Source organism: Sceloporus undulatus, chromosome 1 (assembly GCF_019175285.1).
Source record: "Sceloporus undulatus isolate JIND9_A2432 ecotype Alabama chromosome 1, SceUnd_v1.1, whole genome shotgun sequence".
Classification (NCBI taxonomy): domain Eukaryota; kingdom Metazoa; phylum Chordata; class Lepidosauria; order Squamata; family Phrynosomatidae; genus Sceloporus; species Sceloporus undulatus.
The window spans coordinates 96,993,174-97,014,070 of NC_056522.1; the positions used below are offsets into that span (position 1 = coordinate 96,993,174).

The 20,897-nt window shown below is 38.6% G+C and overlaps 2 protein-coding genes across 2 annotated transcripts in view; one reads left to right on the forward strand and one right to left on the reverse strand.

Moving 5' to 3' along the window:
• Nucleotides 1-20,897, reverse strand: part of AKAP7 (A-kinase anchoring protein 7) — a 90,119-nt gene that overhangs the window by 38,178 nt on the left and 31,044 nt on the right. Inside the window, exon 3 of the mRNA XM_042456917.1 lies at nt 20,267-20,414. Coding sequence (XP_042312851.1) covers nt 20,267-20,414 — 148 coding nt within the window. The remainder of the gene's footprint in view (nt 1-20,266; nt 20,415-20,897) is intronic.
• MSH5 (mutS homolog 5) overlaps nt 6,196-20,897 on the forward strand; it is a 29,352-nt gene continuing 14,650 nt past the window's right edge. The window contains exon 1 of the mRNA XM_042447323.1: nt 6,196-6,303. The gene's annotated coding sequence lies outside the window, so the exon portion shown is untranslated. The remainder of the gene's footprint in view (nt 6,304-20,897) is intronic.

Below are 20,897 nucleotides of genomic sequence, written 5' to 3' on the forward strand. Positions count from 1 at the left end.
AATCTTGTAAGCCGCCTCGATTGCATTTTGTAGAGAGGCGGGATATATTATTATTATTATTATTATTATTATTATTATTATTATTATTATTATTATTATTATTATTATTATTATGTTCTTAGGAACAGGCACAGTCTAAGCCACTGCTACCCCACCATCATCCAAATGGAAAATTGAATCTAAGAGTACTTGCAAATGGCAAAAACTGATTTTTGGAGTGGAATAAAATTCCATTTTTTAAAAAAAATTATAGGCAGCTTCAAACAGGCCAAACTATTTCTTTCACACACAGACTAGCTGAAGCTTTTATAGAATTGCTGGCAGAAGTAGCAGGAAACTCTCCATAGACATAGTTTTTTGTGGGGGTTTTGAGCTACTATGTGTCCATATTCTAGAAGAGTTTTTCCTGATGTTTCACCATCATCTGTGGCTGGCATATTTAGAGAATTCTGGCATGGAAGTGAGTGGGGTATATATACTGTGTGACCCTCGGTTGAGAGGAAGTGATTTACATGTTAATCTGTGTGTTGGTCTGTTGCTGAATGGTAAGGCCTCAGGGTGTTCATTTAATTATAGGAAACCCCCCTTACCCTGGGTGGTTTTCATCTGTACTTGCTGGGTCTTGATTTTGATGTCTTTCTGCATTGATAGCCAAACTTTGCTTATTTTAAGGGTTTATTCTTTCCTGTTGAAGCTGTCTTGGTGTTTGTGGATTTCAATGGCTTCTCTGTGTATCCTGACCCAGTAATTGTTGGCATGGTCCAGAATTTCACTGTTTTCAAATAGAATTTTATTCCCAGGGTGGTTTACAACATGTTCTGCTACTGCTGTTTTTTCTGGCTGGCCCAGTCTGTAGTGTCTGTCATGTTCTCTGATTCGTGTTTGAACACTGCATTTGGTGGTCCCTATGTAGACTTGTTCACAGCTGCACGGTATGCTGTAAACTCCTATGTCCATGAGCGGGTCTCTGCCGTCCTTCACTGAGCGCAGCATTTGCTGGATTTTCATGGTTGGTTTGTAGATCGTTTGGAGGTTGTGTTTTCTCGCCCGTTTCCCTTTTCTGTCTGTTGTGACTCCTTTGATGAATGGTAAAAATCCCTTCCCTTTGAGTGGTTGTTTGTCTTCACTGTTCTGGGTTTTTCTAAGCCTGGCAGCCCTTTTCTGAGCTGGAGTAACCATTAGCCTGTAGAGCCCAGTCTAGGTGCTTCAATTCATCTTCCAAAAAGTGGGGTTCACAGATCCTTTTTGCCTCGTCTACCAGTGTTTTTACTATGTTCCTTTTTTTGTCCTGGACAAAATAGTACATTCTGCTATATGAATGAGGTACAGTATATCATTTGGAGAGCTCTGTGATTGTTGTCAAGATCATGAAGTCCTGAGCAATTCTGGCAAAGTGGTGTCTGCGTAGATTTTCCCAGATTCTGGGAGACGCCAACACTATAGCTGAAAGCTTCCCAGTCAGCGCCAGTAAGGAGACCTATTGCTTGGTTAATGGGATGGGTGGAATATCTGTAGAATCCTGGCCACCTACTGCCAGGAACAAACATGCAAAACTCTTACAGTGCGCCCACGTCATATGCAGCTTTCAGCATATGCTGAAAGCCGCGCAGGGAGAAGGAGCATCGTGTCCCATATGGATGAATGGGGCGCGGCACGCACACCACCACATGCACAAGCCCCATTCATTTAAATGGGGCTTGAGCATAGAAGGTATTTGCTTTACGCGGGGGAGTCCAGAACAGATCCCTCGCATAAAGTAAGGGCGCACTATATATTGTTGTATAAAGCAACATACAGGGTGAGGGAATGAATCACAATCACCTTCAGTAACTCCACGTCCTACACACCATCTTCATTTTGGACCGTTCGTGTACAGAGAAACATATTTTCCCCACTTTCATTGTCTAACCAGCTATCTGTAATATGTGTTATGTCATCTCTCTTATACAGGATCAAATCTTAGATGATCATGTTATACAGTCAGCCCTCCATATCCACAGATTCTTTATCCATGGATTCAACCATCCACGGCTTGAAAATATTTACTATATAAGGGACCATTTTACTATGCCATTATATTTAATGAGACTTGAGCAACCACAGATTTTGGTATCCAAAGGGAGTCCTGGAACCAACCCCCAGTGGATACCAGGTCCTACTTTACACTTTCTTGGCAATTAAAAGCAACAGTGATGTAACATGCAAACTCTATAGAGTCTATCATGCAAGGTAGCCATTTTCTATGCAAAAATTCTGAGTATCATCAGCATTGCCTCCAGCAGCAGGTTTATACCCTGCAATATTTTCCCAAAACGAAACAAAACAAAAATCACAAAAATGTTTTAAAATAGTTATACAATGGATCAGGAAGATAAAGAAAGAAACCTGAATGGAAATCCAAAGGTGGATTCCTACATGCATCTTTAAAAACAAATACTCCCTCAAAAGGGAGCCAGACCTCTTCCTGTGCTTTAAACAGCTGTTTGATCTGCAGAAATCAGCAGGTGCTGCTTTTCACGGTATGGCGATAAGCATTATCACTTGTTAATGTCTGCTCCAAATAAAGCTGCTATAGGCAACTTGGTCAGCCAATGCAGACACATAGCCCTGTAAATAAATAAAATCAGAACTTGGGTGGAAGCAGGGCTTTATGTTTCCATACTGCCACATAAAGCATGTTGTCATTTTGTCTATCTTTGTTTTAGTTTATTGCTGGCTCCTAAAAATCTGTTGAATGTATGTATTCTTTCTGTGGCGGTGGGATTGTGTGCTCCTGTGAGCAGTACTGCTAGTACAGTCTCCCATGTCAGATAGGCTTTCGTTGAGGAGCAAGACTAATTGTGTCAGCCAAACAGCTACTGGGCAGCAGCAACAGTGTGGGGTGACACTAGCTGAAGATATCTCAAAGACAATGGCAGTGTCACCATAGCTAACACTTTGGGAATGTGGAGAAAGAGGCACATTAATCCTCTTTGGAATGAAAATCCTATGATGAGACAATTCAAAATGAAACAAGAGATAGTACCAGAAGATAACACAGCTAGGTCGGAAAGGTACTCAACAAGTTACTAGGCAACAGCAAAGGACAACTATGAGTAGCACTATGGCTAATGATGCAATTGGACTCAAGCCAAAAGGATGTTCAGCTGCTGACATGCTGAGAGGTGAAAAGAAAGTCTGAAGCTGCACAATACATATTATAGTAGGTCCTTGTTATCACCTGGGGTTTGGTTCCAGAACCACCAATGGATACCAAAATCCATCGATGCTCAAGTCCCATTAAATACAATGGTATAGTAAAATGTGCCCCTTATATATAAAAAAACAAAATCAAGTTTTCTTTTTGTAAGTTATATATTTATTAAATATTTTCAAGTGTTGATACCTGAATCCATGATTTTAAAAAAACATAGATACAGAGGGTTGACTGTCTATGACAATGAGATGTGAGAACCATGAATCAGAGGAAGCAGAGAAAAATTGCAGCACTTGGGGTGAGCGAGCTAAAGTAGACAGGAATAGGACATTTTGAGTCAGGTAATTACACAATATTTTTTTCTGGAAATGAAAATCTGAGAAGAAATGGAGTTGTAATCATAGTGAGGAATGATGTAGCAAAAGCAATCAAAGGATATAATGCAAACTGTGATCGAATACTATCAAACTATGGTTCACTTTTAAAGAAATGGGTGTGCCAAAGCATTTGATTATCTTGATGCATAACCTGTACTCAGAACAGGAAGCTACTGTCATGACAGGATATGAAGAAACTGAAGCATTTCCAATTGGCATGGGGGTCAGGCAAGGCTACATTTTATCACCTTATCTGTTTAATGAATGTGCAGAACATATCATACATAAAGCAGGATTAGACTCAAAGGAAGGTGTAAAAACTGGAGGAAAGAACATCAGTAATTTAAGATATGCAGATAGCACCACACTATTAGCAAAAAATAGCAAAGATCTGGAACAATTATGAAGAAAGTAAAGGAAGAAAGTGTGAAGGCAGATTTCCAGCTGAACATTACAAAAACAAAAATAATTACCACAAATGATTTACATAATCTTAAAATAGGTTATGAAGGCATTGAAATAATTCAAGATTTTCTATTAATCAGAATGGACACCTCAGTCTAGAAATCAGAAGTACTTGGAAGGTATGTTATAAAGGAATTAGACAGATTTTGAAGTGTAAAAATTTACACTTTCCCATTTCTATGTATGGCTGTGAAAGTTGAACACTGAAGAAAGTTGACAGGAAGAAAATAAACTCATTTAAGATTTCCTGCAGAAGAGTTCTGAGACTACTATGGCTAAAAAGACAAATCAATGGGTCCTAGAGAGCAAATCAGGCTTGAGCAATCCCTCAAAGCCAAGGCCTCATTCCCACTACCTTTTAAACCGGATTGTGAGTTGGTTTGAACTGGTTCAAATGACCCTGGTTCCCACTTAATTCAAATTGCTGAAGTGATTCCAAGAGGGGACCATGTGCTAGACCCATTTAACCCGCGTCTTTCTGACGCTGATTTTTTCCACTTCTTTTTCGATAAATCGATTCTGCACAAGTGTGGACTACATGTGGATCAGAATTGATCCAAATTTCCCCTTCGGCCGGCTGGAACCAAATAATTTTGAATCGATTCATTTGTGAATGGGAACCACAAGTGGATTATTTTGGATGGAGGAAATGCGATTGGGGCAAATGTAGTTTTTTAAATTTATTTAATAAGTCCTTATTAAATTATTTTAACATAGATCGGAGCAAATGTAGTAAGAACCATGCTCCACTGTCAAATCAATCCAACAATTCAGATCGCACACTAATTTATCTGTAAGTGGGAATGGAGCCCAAGATGATTAAACAGGCTGCCATACTTTGACCATATCACAAGAAGACATGACTCACTAGAAAAGACAATACTTGGTAAGAAAGAAGGCAGTGTGAAAAGAGAAAGACCACATTCCAGATGGATAGACTCAATCAAGGAAGCCACAGCCCTCAGTCTGCAAGGCCTCACCATAAGTTACCATAAGTCGAAGTTGACTTAAAGGCAGTTAACAACAACAACAAAATGTATTCTGCTTGCCATTAATTTTAATCACTAACATGTACTGATAGCTTTTTAGAACTTACTGGTTCTACGTCTGAAAATTCCTTAATTCTCTACAGACATAATGACCAATCAGTGGGAAAGAAACTGACTTTACTAGCATTAAAAGGAAATACACTCTTTTCTGATATATTCAGTTATTTGATACCAGCATTTCCAAAAGAGTCATGTATTATGGCTGCACCATTATACAGATGAAATTTTAAAAAGAAAGAAGGGTAAACATGAAGGAAGAAGTATTTCAAAAAATGGCTTTAATCTCTTTCCTCTCTCACACACATAGACAAGAGTTTCTTTCTCTTTTCCATACAAATGTAGGAGGCACATCTTTAATGCACACCTATACTCATGAGGAGTTTTATTAGCAAACCCTCCTTAGTCTTTTTTTGTCAAGGCTGATTTCCTTAAAAGATCTTAAACCAGGGGAGTTATACAGGTAGCCAGTGATAATGGGTTGATCTGTTGCCATAAGGACAAAATCATTCAGTCTTACAGCCACTTGTGTAATTACTTCGCATATGAATCCAGTGCAAAATATAGTATAGGTATAGGAACTTCCCCAGTGTTGAAACCTCTGTAATGATAATTCCACTACCAGGAGACCTCCTGTACAACTGCAGGAGGAGAAGCCATAAAACCAAGATCAGATTTTCATCTTTGCAGCATTGGATCCACCAACTGTCCCTGCATGTAGCCATGTTGACCTGTGCCCATCTGGGATTTTCTTAAGAGAAAATTCAATTGTAAGGAAGCCACTTAGAATTTATCCAGATGAGACTGTTATCATGCAATCACTGCCTTGCAGAATTTTATAGAGATTTCCAAATGTTGTCTTCCATTTATAACCCTCCTTAATTTTTTCCCACTGCTTCGTCAGTATTTTTTCTTTACACACACTCAACTATTGAGGAAAATATGGAATAGTTGCAAAACATTTTTTGATTGGGAGAACTAGAAGTTGTCCATCTGAAGGCACTCATGCTATCCTAGCAAGCTTACTTTTTGTTTGGTATGAACTATACAGTTGTAGCTGGGACAGCACATACAGAGTGAGTGAGCGTGTGCGTGTGAATAATGACCAAGAAGATAAATCTATATTCATTTTCATTTAAATGCCAGTTTCCCCCCAGAGTGGGACCAAGAGGGAATAAAGAGGCAGATCATCAATGTAAGACAATGCCCGTTTTAAAAGGTACAACCATGTCAGTTTCTTTCAGTAAATATGGAGATGGGAATTTGTGGCATTTTTAAAACTCACCTATTTATTTATTTATTTATTTATTTATTTATAAGCTTTCTCCCAAAAATCATCACATTAAAAATAAACCACATCATCTTGACTTTTTCTGGAAAATGTATTCAAGGAACTGAGTTAAGTCAACACAAGGTTTCCCTCTCAGGAGGGTACACTACAAATCTCAGATATTTTAGTTCTATGTAACATAATAATATGTTTTGAAGCTGAGTCCCGTTTTGATCTGCAGAAACAGGCCCCAAAGCTTCAGACTTCACCAGCTTTATTTCACTTTGCAGCTCTCCATTTCAATTCCCAAACCAAAAGAACAACAACAACCTAGTCTGCAGTTTGCTGAGTAGTATACCTATCCCGTATCTGAGGTTGATACAGTTTGGACTTAAACACACACAAAACCTTAAAACATTTTCAGAAATGGACAAGAATACTTGAAGAAATAAGAACCAATATTCTGAGAACAAAGTCTCATATGCAGAATGCTGCACCAGTGCTGTAAAAATTAAATCTTATATAAGTACATTAGAAGAATTAAACCAGCTTCAAAGACTGCTTTATCTTTGTGCTTATAACAAGATAGCTCCACAGTCACATACCATTTTAAATCTATTTCAGGATTTAACCCATACACACACACTCACACAGAGCAAATTTTAACAGTTTAGTATAGTTGCAATTCTTTATTCTGAGAAGTAAGCTTTTAATCCCACTTATCAGTGAGTGCATCCCATTTTCAGTGTACATTAAAACCATACGAGAAAAGTAACAAAAACCAAAAGGAAATTACACCAGAAATTATTCCTAGGTCTTTACAATAAATTATAACCATTTATTACTTGTATCTTATTTCCATCTCCATTTCCATTATTCCTATTTACTGTGCATCAGTAAATCAGTAAGAGACAGCCAGAGTGATGTAGTCATCTGGATATTAGACTGGGGCTCTAGAGACCAGGGTTTGATTCCCTGCTTGGCCAAGGAAACTCACTGGGTGACCTTAGGCAAGTCACACTTTCTCAGCCTCAGAAGAAGGCAAAGTCAACACCCTTTTGAGCAAATCTTGCCAAGAAAACCCTGTGATACGTTCACCTTAGGGTTACCATAAATTGGAAACTACTTGGAGACACAACCAAAACAAATACTGTAAATAAAAAATACATGACTTCAAATTGAATAACAAATGACTTAATTATTCACATGTAGTCTCATCCTAAACATTATAATAGCTAGTATGTTTGCCGGGGGGAAACCTGCATTATCACTTAGTGCGAAACAAAATATTGACCAGAATGATGGCGTGCAATTACTGAACATATTTTTAAATGTCAGGTGAATACGACAGGCATTATATATAAAGCTAACTCTAACTGTAAGTCCCTCAACTAGAGTAGATCCATTGAGTCTGTGGAACTTACGTAAGTGTCAGCTTTAAAAAGTTTCATTCATGGGACTGACAATTTCGTTCACAGTCACATTTTGGTGAGATACTAGAGAAAAATAAAGGCTTATGGAAACCATATACAGTCCACCCTTCTTATACACGGATTTTTTATACACGGATTCAAGCATCCACAGTTTGAAAATGTTCAGAAAAAGTACAAATTTCAAGTATCAAACCTTAATTTTCTCATTGTATATAAGGGACACCATTTTGCTATGCCATTGTCATTGTATTTAATGGGACTTGAGCATACACGGATTCTGTTATCCACATGGGATCTTGGAACCAAACCTAAGCCTATAATGAGGGTCCACTGTAATACCAGTTTTAAAGAAAATGTAGAGTGTCAGTACATTTCTAGCCTGAATTCAAGGGGCTGGTAATGAAATTTAAAAGCTTCAATATTTGAAGGTGCACCTCTCCATATATATATGCCTGCCCAAGAATTGAAATCTATTGGAGGGGCCTTCTTCTGTGTCAAGGGAAGTGGGAGCAATCCATTGTATGAGAACATGGTGGAGGGCCTTCTCATTTGTGGTACTCCGTCTGTCCATAGACCTGATTGGTGCCAGTGTTGGACTTACTTTGGCACCAAGTTAAAAATTTGCCTTTTTATAAAAGCTTTTGGGGCCTAATAACTTCACTCGATGCATAGAATAAACATATGATTTTATATAGTACTGTTTTTACTTAAATTTTTATACTGTGTCGTTCTTTCCTATATTTTAAGAACGTTTATACTGTTTTTCTTGCTTTCAGTTATTGTCTTATTGCTTTATGTTTTAAATTGTTCAACTGGTTTTATTGTAAGCTGGCCAGAGATCTTCTATGATATGGGGTGGGATAGAAATATTGTAAATAAACAAATAATATTATTTGTAAATATTCCTGCTAGAGACTTTAAAAATAATCAGATTCTTTATTTTTATTTTTTATTTTAGTTTAAAGCTTTTTACTGATTTCTGATTATTAAGAAATGCCAACACAAAGCACTTGCTATTGTGTCATACTTCATCTTTTCAAATCCCTCCTGCAATATTCTACTTCACACAATAAATAGAAAATATAACACCTTTGCCCTAAAGCTTAACAACAGCTGCTGAAGCTGCACAAGTGCTAGAATTATTCAAAAAGAAAAATAGATCTGGCTTTCTCTGAAGACAGGCCAAGAGCAAGCTTACGTGAACCATAAGAAAATCCATGGTTTAGCTGCATAACTAAACATTTTGGTAAATAGGATTTTGCTCAATTTACTAACTGAATTCCATTTCCTGTCTTTCGGTACAGGTACTCTGTTTTTCTCTCATTCATTGCTGTAAACCTTATATACTGTACTGCTCTTGAAAAAATACTTACAGTCTGTTTTTCATACTGCATCCACACTGTAGAAATAATCCAGTTTGACCCACTTTAACTGCCATGGCCCAGTGCTATGGAATTCTGGGAACTGTAATTGTGAGACTAATAATAATAATAATAATAATAATAATAATAATAATAATAATACGTTTTATTTATAGACCGCTATTCCGCAATGATCATAGCGGTGTACAGTAAAAATTGAATACAAAACAAATATAAGGTGACAGTTAAAGGAGGGAGAAGTCTCGTCCTTCAGGCAGTCCCTGATGTTGCTGGGTCTGCCTGATCGCTCCCTCTGAGGCCAAGGTGACAGTTGAGGAGGGAGGGGCCTCTTCCTTCAGGCAGTCCCTGATGTTGCTGGGTCTGCCTGATACCCACTCTGAAAGCCAAAGTGACAGTTTTGAGGAGGGAGGGGCCTCTTCCTTCAGGCAGTCCCTGATGTTGCTGGGTCTGCCTGATCACTCCCTCTGAGGCCAAGGTGACAGTTGAGGAGGGAGGAGCCTCTTCCTTCAGGCAGTCCCTGATGTTGCTGGGTCTGCCTGATTACTCCCTCTGAAGCCAAGGTGACATTTGAGGAGGGAGGAGCCTCTTCCTTCAGGCTGTCCCTGATGTTGCTGGGTCTGCCTGATCAGTCCCTCTGAGGCCAAGATGACAGTTGAGGAGGGAGGGGCCTCTTCCTTCAGGCTGTCCCCGATGTTGCTGCCTGATTTAGCCTTCTCTGCCAAGAGAATTCTGGTGCCACAACAAGCTATAATTCCCAGAATTTCATAGCATTGAGCCATGTATTATTTCTGTAGCACAGATGCAGTCATTGTCATGAAAACAGTGGCTGACCATATCAGAGTTGATATAAAATATTTTAATATTCTGACTGTTGCTGTCTGGATCACTTATAACACTGAATTATGGATTTTAATGTTTGACATGATTTGATAATTGGTATCTTATGGTATTTGATATATAAGTATATTTAAAAGTGGTCAATATTTGACAGTTGATACATAAAACCCATCTGTATTTGTAGACAACAGTAGCAGCTGACATCTGATCAGTGACATAACTGCAACTAGCACATAATACCTATTGCTGAAACACAGTTAAAAAACACTGCCTTTCTGTTTAGAAACCGGTGATAAAACATGGAACCAAAGTCAAATTCTAACTAAATGTGAATTTAACCAACATTAAATTCTAATTATATTCTAAATGAATCTGAATTGCAATTTTAATGCACATGTTTCTAAAATTCTGTTACAGTTCTATATTGCATATTCACCAAACAGGACAAACCAGTCATTATTTGCATTTAATAAATGGGAGCAAGGATTTTTTATAATAAAAATCTGTTCTGGATGTTGTTTATCATTGAAATACAGGAAATATTATCAATCAATAGCAAAATTTCATAAAATCTGGATTCCACACAATTTAAAATAATGAAGTGTATGTGTTCAAGTGCATATGTTTGATTATCTTACATACTATCCTTTGTATTTTCCCATATAAATACTTAGCTTTGAAGATAATGAGTGATGCATTGGATATTTAAAAAAAAATAATAAGAAAATAAAATTTGTTCTCTGGACTGTTCTGTATTGTTGCTTAAAATAGTATCTAACTACAGTACAGGCACGTGTCAGTTACCAAATCATGACAAAGAAGCCCATTTTTACAAAGTATTTTGATGTCTGCCTAGCCCCACTTTCTCTACTTGTCTTCTATCTAGATGGTAATAGCATTGGTATTGGGGGGAATGAGGGCTGGAAAAACACTGAGTTTCATTGCCAGGTTGCAGCGCCAGTAAACAGTGGGCGCTGGAAAAGAATGAGATTCTGCACCAGGCTGTGCTATTGTAGCTGTAGGTACATGCCTACAACAGGCAAGATAAACAGCAGCTTTCTCCAGAATCCCTTACTGATCAAGACAGAAAGAAGGGGAGAGCAGATAAGTTCGGTTCCCTAGCTATTCCCAGTATGCTAAAAAGTTTGGCTACCCTGATGGAAATCATAAGAAAAATGGAAAATGGTCAAAAGAAAAAAAATCTTTGGATGCATTTTAGAAGCAGCTGTCAAGACAGTTTATTTATGTATTTATTTTACTTATGGAAGACTTACCTGAATAAGTTGTTTCTTTCACATGAGCATGCTGTTTTGCAAAAAATGTTTCCTGAACACACTGAGCTGTTCTTTTTTTCTGTTTGCTAACTGGATACCACTTCCTGACCTTCTTTTCTCTGTTTTTCTCTCAACCATTGCTATAAATCTTACATACTGTTACTGAAAACCTTATATGCAGCTACTGGAGGAGGGGGGACTTTATAGGCATATTTCATGGTACGTGGAAACGCATAGAATGAAATGTGCAGTCTCTATTCTTTCTGTGTTATATCTAGTACCAAATTGTGGTGATGGGATCTCCTTCTCTGGATGCCAAAAAGTATCTGGACAGCTACCTGCTGGGGATCCTCTAGCTGGAGATCCTGCACTGAGCAGGGAGTTGGAGCTGATGGCCCATTGGGGCCTTTGCAACTCTGTAATTCTATGATTTTCTGTTAATGAAATATTACCCAGGAATACATCTACTTTATTAACTGAGGTATACCTGCATTAAATTTAAAAATTCAATAGCAATGTTCACATTATTTCTGAAATCCTGACCATACTATTGTGTATCTTATTTTAATATAACCTCAAAGGGCTTTGATAGCCAGCAGAGCAGAATCTCTGTGCAATTATGCAGCATTCTCTTTAATCTTTAGAGAATCCTGATAGTCATCAGATGATGAACAAAATAAAACGGCACCTGCCCATTCAACAGAAAAAGTATTGCCTGTCCTATACTTTATTCCTCTTTTATCTTAGAACTTCTGGCAAAATTAAAACCTTATACTGTACTTATGTTACAATAGCAAAAAGTCACCACTAAGAAGGGGTATGATGTTTTTGAAGGAAAGATAATTCAACAAGTGTGTTATCTCTTTGCTCGGGATTGCCTGCCAGTGTGCATAATTTGGGAATTCTTGGACCTAATACTGATTTCAGCTGGGGTGGGAGGGTGGGTATGTGGGTACTGTAGCTAAGTATGCCTCAGCACACTTTAGGGTAATGTGCCAGCTGTTTCCTTCATGGAGAAGATGGAACACGCTGCCATGACACATCTTACACTGAAGTCTTATATGTGTAGGTACAATGAGTTCAATGGGATTTACTCTCAGGTAAATGGATATAACACTGCACCCTTAGTCACATCTACAATGGATTACTACAAAGCATTTTATATGAGGCTGCCTTTGCTGTATGAAATTTCAAAGCTAAAAAGGTAAAGGTTTCAAGTCGTGTATATAAATAGTCTGTGTGCCACTGCCACAAATTTCAGTCAGTTTCTGATGCTAGGATTCTCTCCCTCGAGTAATAGCTTTTCTCAAGCTAACAATTGTCCCTTTAAGTACAGGAAATTTATACATAGCAATCATTGAAGAGCTGCATGTAATCTCTGGCTCTCAAAATATTTCCATGGAAGTGGCATTGAGAACGAATTGTTCATACTTGTTTGCATGCCACAGAACAACAAAACCTTGAGAAAATGTGTGTGCCTGTGAATAGCATCATCATTTTATAAAAACTATTTCTCCTGTATTATTTTTTTAAGCACGTTTTCCTAAAAAAAATGCTTGTATTATGCATGTTATGCATTTTGGTGGGCCAAATAATGGTATCACTATTTTGTGGATTTTGGATGTCATTGTACATTGTACTTTGCTACATAGCCAACACGGCTATGCCTGAATATGTCAAAACTGGTTTATTAATATTAAAATATAAACACATGTAATATTTGATATATTGTTGCAGACTATTAATATATTTGTTTGAATTTAGGGACACTTCCCAAAGTGAATGGGCAGAAATTTCAGCAGTAAAGTTTCATTCTGGTGATATTATCCACCCCTGTACAAATACTGAGTGTCAGGCAGCTGTGTAACAAGAGCAGGAAGAACAGAAGAAGGGAGAGCTCCTACTTCTTCTTTTAAAGGGCAATTTGTACCTTGACTTATCTGAGGCATCTTTCACATTCAGCACTATAAATAATTATTTCATAGTAAGGAAGCCAGCAGGAAGCAGATAGCTGTACTAACAGCTTTTCCAAAATATTTTCCCTGTCTTTTTAAATATAACATAATGGCCATAATGATTACTGTGAGTTAAGTTTCAAATAAATCCTTTTAGAACTAAATATTAAGTAAATCTGTACAAATGTTTAATTTTTACACTGTATCTCTGGCTTTTCAGATCTGCCTGTTCTTTCATGCTCAATTCTCTATAAATACACAAGAGGCACTTCCGATTTTTTAAAAAAGTATCATGAGCAATACCTATGTTTATTTTAAAAAGTAAATGAGGACAAAAGGATCTATTTGGAAGGACATTGTGTGCTGTCCTGTTGAAAAGTGCTTAATGAGAACTTAATGGTAGGAATGACCTCTTCCATTTTAAACCTCCAGGCTTTTTCTTTGCAGCTCTGGTTCTCTCACACACATTTACCAAAGGGTGGATTTGAAAACACATTTAACTGATCTGACCTTCAAATATTTTCTTTGAAACATATGGAAGTCACAACACTTCATCCTTGGCATACTCCTCTAGTTACCGTATTTCATTTTCAGTACACCCTTGAGTCTTGTGTTTTCATCATAATGCCCCCCCCCCCCCCGCAACACACACACTATCAAGGCTCATCAGGACTGTTACTACAGTCAGTGAAAAATAAATGGCATCAAGGATTTAAAGGAGGCTCTTTACTGAAAGGGTAACTTTTCTTCCTCTGTTTCAACAAACCACAGAAAGTCAGAGACAATGAAGTTTATCGCACTGCGTTCCTTCCGTGCGTTCTGAGAACGGAACGGAAGGAGCAGGGCCGAGTGCGGAACGAGTGGGGGACGGATTTTACCGCACGCATCCGTCCCTCATTCGTTCCGTTCCCCCTCTCTTCCGTTCTTAATCTGTTCCAGAGGGGGAAATTTTTGAGAACTGTTCTGAACAGTTCTCAAAAAGCGTGCCCTCTGGAACGGAAAGGGCAGGGAAGAGAGGGGGAACGGAACGAGTGAGAGACGGGTGTGTGCGGTAAAATCCGTCCCCCACTCGTTTCCGTTTCCTGTCGGGCCGGGCCGAGAACCCGGTGCGATAAACTTCAATCACAAACTGGGGTAGGACTAGGGTTGCCATAACCCTCCTGCCGGCGGGACATTCCCGGTTTTTCACCACTAGGGGGCGTCCCTGCACGCTTTTCTCCTTGACTCAGGTTTGTCCCGGGTTCACAGTGTTGCCAATCTGGTGACTTTCACACCAAAATGGGTACTTTTCAGAGCCTTTGGTGTGATTTTGGTGGTTGGTTTTAATGGTAATTTTGAGAGTTGAAATAAGTTCCAATTATTTTTATTCAATTAGGGCTACGTTTTATTGCCATATTAACCTTACAGGGACTTTTCAGGGATTTTGACTGAATATTTGGTGAGATATGGGGGGATTTGGTGAGTTTTGGCCAAACGTTTGGGAAATTATCTTTGAGGCTTGTTGGCAACAATTGTTGCCAGACTCAGGAAGAGGAGCTCCTCCTCTGTTTGGTCCCCACCATGTGGACCGGTCCCAGCAAGGCAGCAGGGGGGAGAGGGCTATTTCCTTTGGCACCGAGGAGGAGGAGGAGGAGGAGGAGGAGGGTGGACATTTTCAATATTTATTTTGCCCCTATGTATTTTTTCTAACATTGACTGCCAGGGCTCAATGCTCTGGAATTCTGGTGTCTGTGAGGCATTTATCCTTTTCTGTCAGAGAGTTCTGGTGCCACAATAAACTACAATTCCCAGGATTCCATAGCACTGAGCCCTGGCAGTCAAAGCAGTGTGTTTTGGACACAGATGTCCTCCTTTTGTGAGTTAATGAATGAATCCAGTCCCTATCCTTTATATCCCTCTCACACACTGCAGGAGTAATAACCCACTTTGAGACAGCTTTAACTCAATGCTAGAGAATCCTGGGAATGCTAGTGTTTGGGAGACATTGAGACTTCTTTGTCAGAGATAGCTCTGGGGCCACAGTGTACTACAATTCCCAGCATTCCCCAGCACTAACCCAGGACAGTTAAGTCACTCTCGAACTGGATTCTTTCCTCAGTGTGGATGCACCTTTGGTGAGGAACTCTGGGCATTTCAGTCCAGCTATGTTTTATATCTGCAGTGTATTTTGGACCAGAGACAAGGTGACCAGACATCCTCCTCCTTTTCCAGGAGGAGGAGTCCTCTTCTGTCAAATTTCAAAATGTCCTCCATTTTGATCATGCCTAAGAAACATGCATTTATATTAACATTTAAAAAAAACCATCAATTTTTTTCGCGTGTCCTCCCTTTATGAAAACTGTGTCCTACATTTGAAAATATTGTCCTACATTTGTCCCAGTTTGGAGGTCCTGACTTATGGCAACCCTAGGTAAGACTCTGAAGTGCTACTCTAGAGTGTAGGAATGTGCATCATAGAATCATAGAGTTGGAAGAGACCACAAGGGCCATCTAGTCCAACCCCCTGCCATACAGGAAATCTCAATCAAAGCATCCCTGACAGATGGCCATCCAGCCTCTGTTTAAAGACCTCCAAGGAAGGAGACTCTATCACCCTCCGAGGGAGTGTCTTCAACTGACGAACAGCTCTTACTGTCAGGAAGTTCCTCCTAATAATGTTCAGGTGGAATCTCTTTTCCTGGAGCTTGCATCCATTGCTCCGGGTCCTAGTCTCTGGAGCAGCAGAAAACAAGCTTACTCCCTCCTCAATATGACATCCCTTCAAGTATTTAAACAGGGCTATCATATTACCTCTTAACCTTCTCTTCTCTAGGCTAAACATCCCCAGCTCCCTAAGTCGTTCCTCATAGGGCATGGTTTCCAGACCCTTCACCATTTTAGTCACCCTCCTTTGGACCTGCTCCAGTTTCTTGACATCCTTTTTAAATTGTGGTGCCCAGAACTGGACACAATATTCCAGGTGGGGCCTGACCAGAGCAGAACAGAGTGGCACTATTACTTCCCCTGATCTAGACACTATACTTCTATTGATGCAGCCTAAAAGCGCATTGGCATTGTTAGCTGTCGCATCGCACTGTTGACTCATGTTCAACTTGTGGTCTACTTGGACTCCTTCGATCCCTTTCACTTGTAGTCTTGTTCAGCCAGGTGTCACCCATCCTATATTTGTGCATTTAATTTTTCCGCCCTAAGTGCAGTACCTTACATTTCTCTATGTTGAAATTCATTTTGTTAGCTTTGGCCCAGCTTTCTAATCTATTAAGGTCATTCTGAATTTTGATCCTGTCCTCAGGGGAATTAGCTGCTACTCCTAATTTGGTATCATATGCAAATTTGATAAGTATACCCCCAATTCTGTCATCCAGGTCATTGATAAAGATGTTGAATAACACTGGGCCCAGGACAGAGCCCTGTGGGACCCCACTGGTCATTTCTCTCCAGGATGAAAAGGAGCCATTGCTGAGCACCCTTTGGGTTGGCCAGTCAACCAATTACAAATCCATGTAACAGTTACCTTGTCCAGTCCACATTTTACAAGCTTGTTTGCAAGAATATTATGGGGAACTTTGTCAAAGGCCTTACTGAAATCAAGATATACTATATCCATAGCATTCCCTTCATCTACCAAGCTGGTATTTTATTAAAAAAAAAAGAGAGAGATCAGGTTTGTCTGGCATGACTTCTTTCTCTGAAACCCATGTTGACTTTTCGTGATTATGGAATTGCCCTCTAGATGTTCTCAGACTCTCTCTCATGATTTCCATTGGTCCCCTCCAACTCCCTGAACATTTTCTTTTTTCAGAAATGAATATCAGTAAGAAAACTTCTGATTCAATTTCTGTTTGCAAGGAGGAAGAGAAGGGTTATTTTACAAATCCATTTAAAAAAGCAAACCCTGTTCATGCCCTGTAATCTGAACTATTATCGAAACATGAGACTTTAACTACTGTACTTAATTCCTGCCTCATTCCACAATATACATGTGTCAATTTGACCATAATTCTCTATTCAAGTACCAAAGGAGTACAACAGCCCTAACTTCCAAGGCTCCACTCATTTCAATAAAATAAAATAAAATAAAAATAACCTACTGGAATGACAGCAAAAGCAAAACAAGCTGATTAATCCTGAATCAGGGATTCCCAACATCCAAAGCAAAATGAGTAAAGCAAAATGCATAAGCACAGAGAGAGTAGGGACTGATTAATTAAGGATCTGTTCAGTATTGCAGAATCTGAGAGTGAACAGAAAGAAATTAAATAGATAGTTGTCCACAAAATCCTCAATAGTACTTTGCTACTCCAAGAAAACATGAAAAAATGTTTTGATAGCATTTTATATTTTAAAATTTAACACATGTGAAAAACAATGCATTACAACAATATAACTGTAACACTGTTTATATGTTTGCCTTTGATCAGAGATAACAGCAGTCTAAATGACTAAACATTTGCAATAATCAGTGCTTCATGTTCCAGAGAAGAATAAAAGCAAAAATCAAATGTCACAGTGCTAAGGAGAATGTACTTCAACAGCCTACTGAACCTACTTTAACTCCTGTCATTAGTTTAAAGTGTTCTGTTTCTAGTATATAAAATGACTGCATTTCTCTGGTTAATTTAATACATATTTTTTGTTAAAATATGTTGGGAAATGCTATGGGTATCAAAATAGGACACATCAATGAATGTAGGACACATCAACAATGGGCTTTTTTCCCTCTCAGACTGAGAACTAAAATGTATTATTTCTAGAAAACATATCTTCAATCGGAATTTCTAAAGAGAAATTTGCTGTCCTGGTAAGTACAGGTCTAAGGTTAAGATGAACCCATGTTGAAGGAAATCCATGCCATGTTTGACTTTCCTTCAAAGAAGATATGTATGGGTGTGTTTGCAATAATTTTATCAGAAGAATGCCTCTAGGGGACAGAAGTTCTTTATCTTTTCATTGAAACCTCTGACTCTGATCCAGCTATTCTTATTTTGGGCAACTAACTGTATATAAAACTAGTGACCTTTGACAAACATATCAGGCTATTTTTTTCCAAACATATGTTTAAATTCCACTTTCCAGATTATTGCAAGTGGCCAGAAAATGGGTTCACCCAATGGCTGTAATTTTGCTCTCAATAATATCTTTAAGTCACACTTTCTCCAGACTATAGCCAGTTACGAGAAACAGGTCTTCCCTGCACCCACCGTTTTGTTGGTAAGAGATATTCATAATATAGACTATGATTTTAATACATATAGAAGAAAATGTTATATAAAATTTTACTATTGAAGAAAAACACTCTGTATATAAATCTGCATTTGCTTTATTATTTATTTTCTTCACACTATTTTAAAATACTATTTACAGTCAGCCCTCCATTTCTGTGGGGATCTGTTCCGGACCCCCCACAAAAACGGAAACTCGCAGAAATTCAAGCCCCATTGGGGTGCATGACTGCAAGTGGCTGTGGGCATGCGCCTCGGGTGTGCACCCCATTTTAAGCTCCTCTGTTTGCTCCTTGCAAGTAAGCGAGGGTCATGGATCTCAAGTCCATGAAAACAGAGGGGCAGCCGTATATATAGTAGTCCACCTTTATCCATGTGTTCGCTTTCCCCATTTTCAGTTACCCATGGGCAGCCATGGTCCAAACATATTACACAGTCTCTCGTTATCCATGGTTTTGCTTTCTGTGGTTTCAGTTACTACAGTAAATCGCAGTCCAAAAACATTGCTGGTATAGGGTTTGGTACTTTTTGCAATTTCAGGCATCCACTGTAGGTCTTGGAAACTATCTCCCATGGATAAAGGGGACCCTGTGTTAATTTATAGTACTTAAGGTAGATGTTGCCTACACATACATACATACATACATACATGCATGCACAAGTAGCTTTGAGATTGTCAACCAGCAATCAAAAGACATTATGTAGCACTATTCCATGTTCCCTTCCTTAATTAATCTTCTTAGGAAAGGAAAAAGAAAGAAAAGGCCTTGGGGAAACAGATGAGGTTTAAAAAGGAAGATGCTTAGACACCAGAAAAGTTCATCAAATGAAGCCGAGTGATTGCACAACAAAAGCCTAATCTGCAAGCACCCACTTTTTGTACTCCCTGTATGTTGTGGTAATGATCAGGGTGCCAGACTGATAAATCTTTGGTTGATTTAATCACAGGGCTTTTAACACACACAAAAATACTAATTAGCAGCTTTTTAGGACCTTGCAGGAAAAGCACAATTTCCTTAAATAAGAGAACACAACAATAAACAAATTGTTCATCACTGGAAGGAAAGACCATCTCTGGTATATATGTTTTCATGAGATGGGAAGCATAAAATATTTCCTTTTATAGCGAGTGTGGAATATTTCTTTTTTAGACTGTTTTGGTGATTTCAAATGGCATGCTCTTGTCAGAATTGTGGAAGAGTCTGGTCTAAAAGAGTGACTGACACTGAGCATAATCTGTTTTAGGTGCCTTTGATTCACTAGTGGATTCACTTTGAAATGGAAAATGCTACCTAGCTTACATAGAGGGAACAGCCATTCTTAAATGTGCTGTTTTTCCATCAAATTTGGCACAGTAGGGAGGCCTATAAATGGGCCCTGCATGCAATAATGTCTTTTAGTCTTAGCCTCTTGTATTAATCCTTCAGGGAATTGCAACTTTAATGTGCAATTAAAGCTTTAATTTATTAATCTACAACATTTGCAGCTGCAGTAATTATAAATTCAGGCAGTACTCATTGCTTCCCATTTAATTTGCCTATTCTAAGAAGTCTGCCAGTTGAGGAAGGGCAATATCATGAGAACAATCTTCAAAGCCATAGACAAGAGTCTTAATCTTTAAGGCTGCACTCCTTGCCTTGCTTTCATGTGCAGACCTCTCAAAGAGTTTGGCAACATATTCCATGAACATAACTCTAGGCTTAAGAAAGGAGTGGGAAGATGAATAAACATAACAAAAAAAAAACCCTGTCTATTTGAAGCAAATTCAGAAAAGCTATATAGGTATATGTGTGTGTGTATTCATCTTACCTATTGTGATAGAGGACTCACAGTGATAGTAGCCATTAGATTGCTTTTTTTTAAACATGGAGCAAAGATCTAGACGTATCATGGATTCATCTCCAAAATAATGGTTCTTGAAGTTCTCAAACAAACTTGGGTCGATTTTTTTCACTCCCTTCAAATATCAAAGAAAAAAGCACATGGTCAGAGGAGAAGCAAAATCGGTGTACAGTACATCAGACAGTAACATGTTTTAAAGAGTCCTTTCTTCTTAATTCTCTGAACCAAAATTTCAATATGGCCTTTCAAAATAAAAATGCTTGGTTTTTTTGCTAGCTAGTAATACACTTTCTAATGTAATTCAGCTGCAGTGATGTAGTGACTGCATTTTACTGGCACAAGATAAGCAAGTTCTCACCTGTCCCTAGTGCCTATTTGTCCAGCAGTAACGTATATTCATATAAACCTTGTCAATTGTAGATTATTTCTATTGGATCACAATGCTCACAAATACAGTACAGTCCTACTATTCCCAGTGCATAGGTAGAATTCGTTTTGTCTGATATGACAAACAAATTGTATAAACAGTAACCAAGGCTGAGAGCAGGGGTCACAACTGTGATCCTTGGAGTCTTCCCGCTCTCTTCCTAAGTGACAT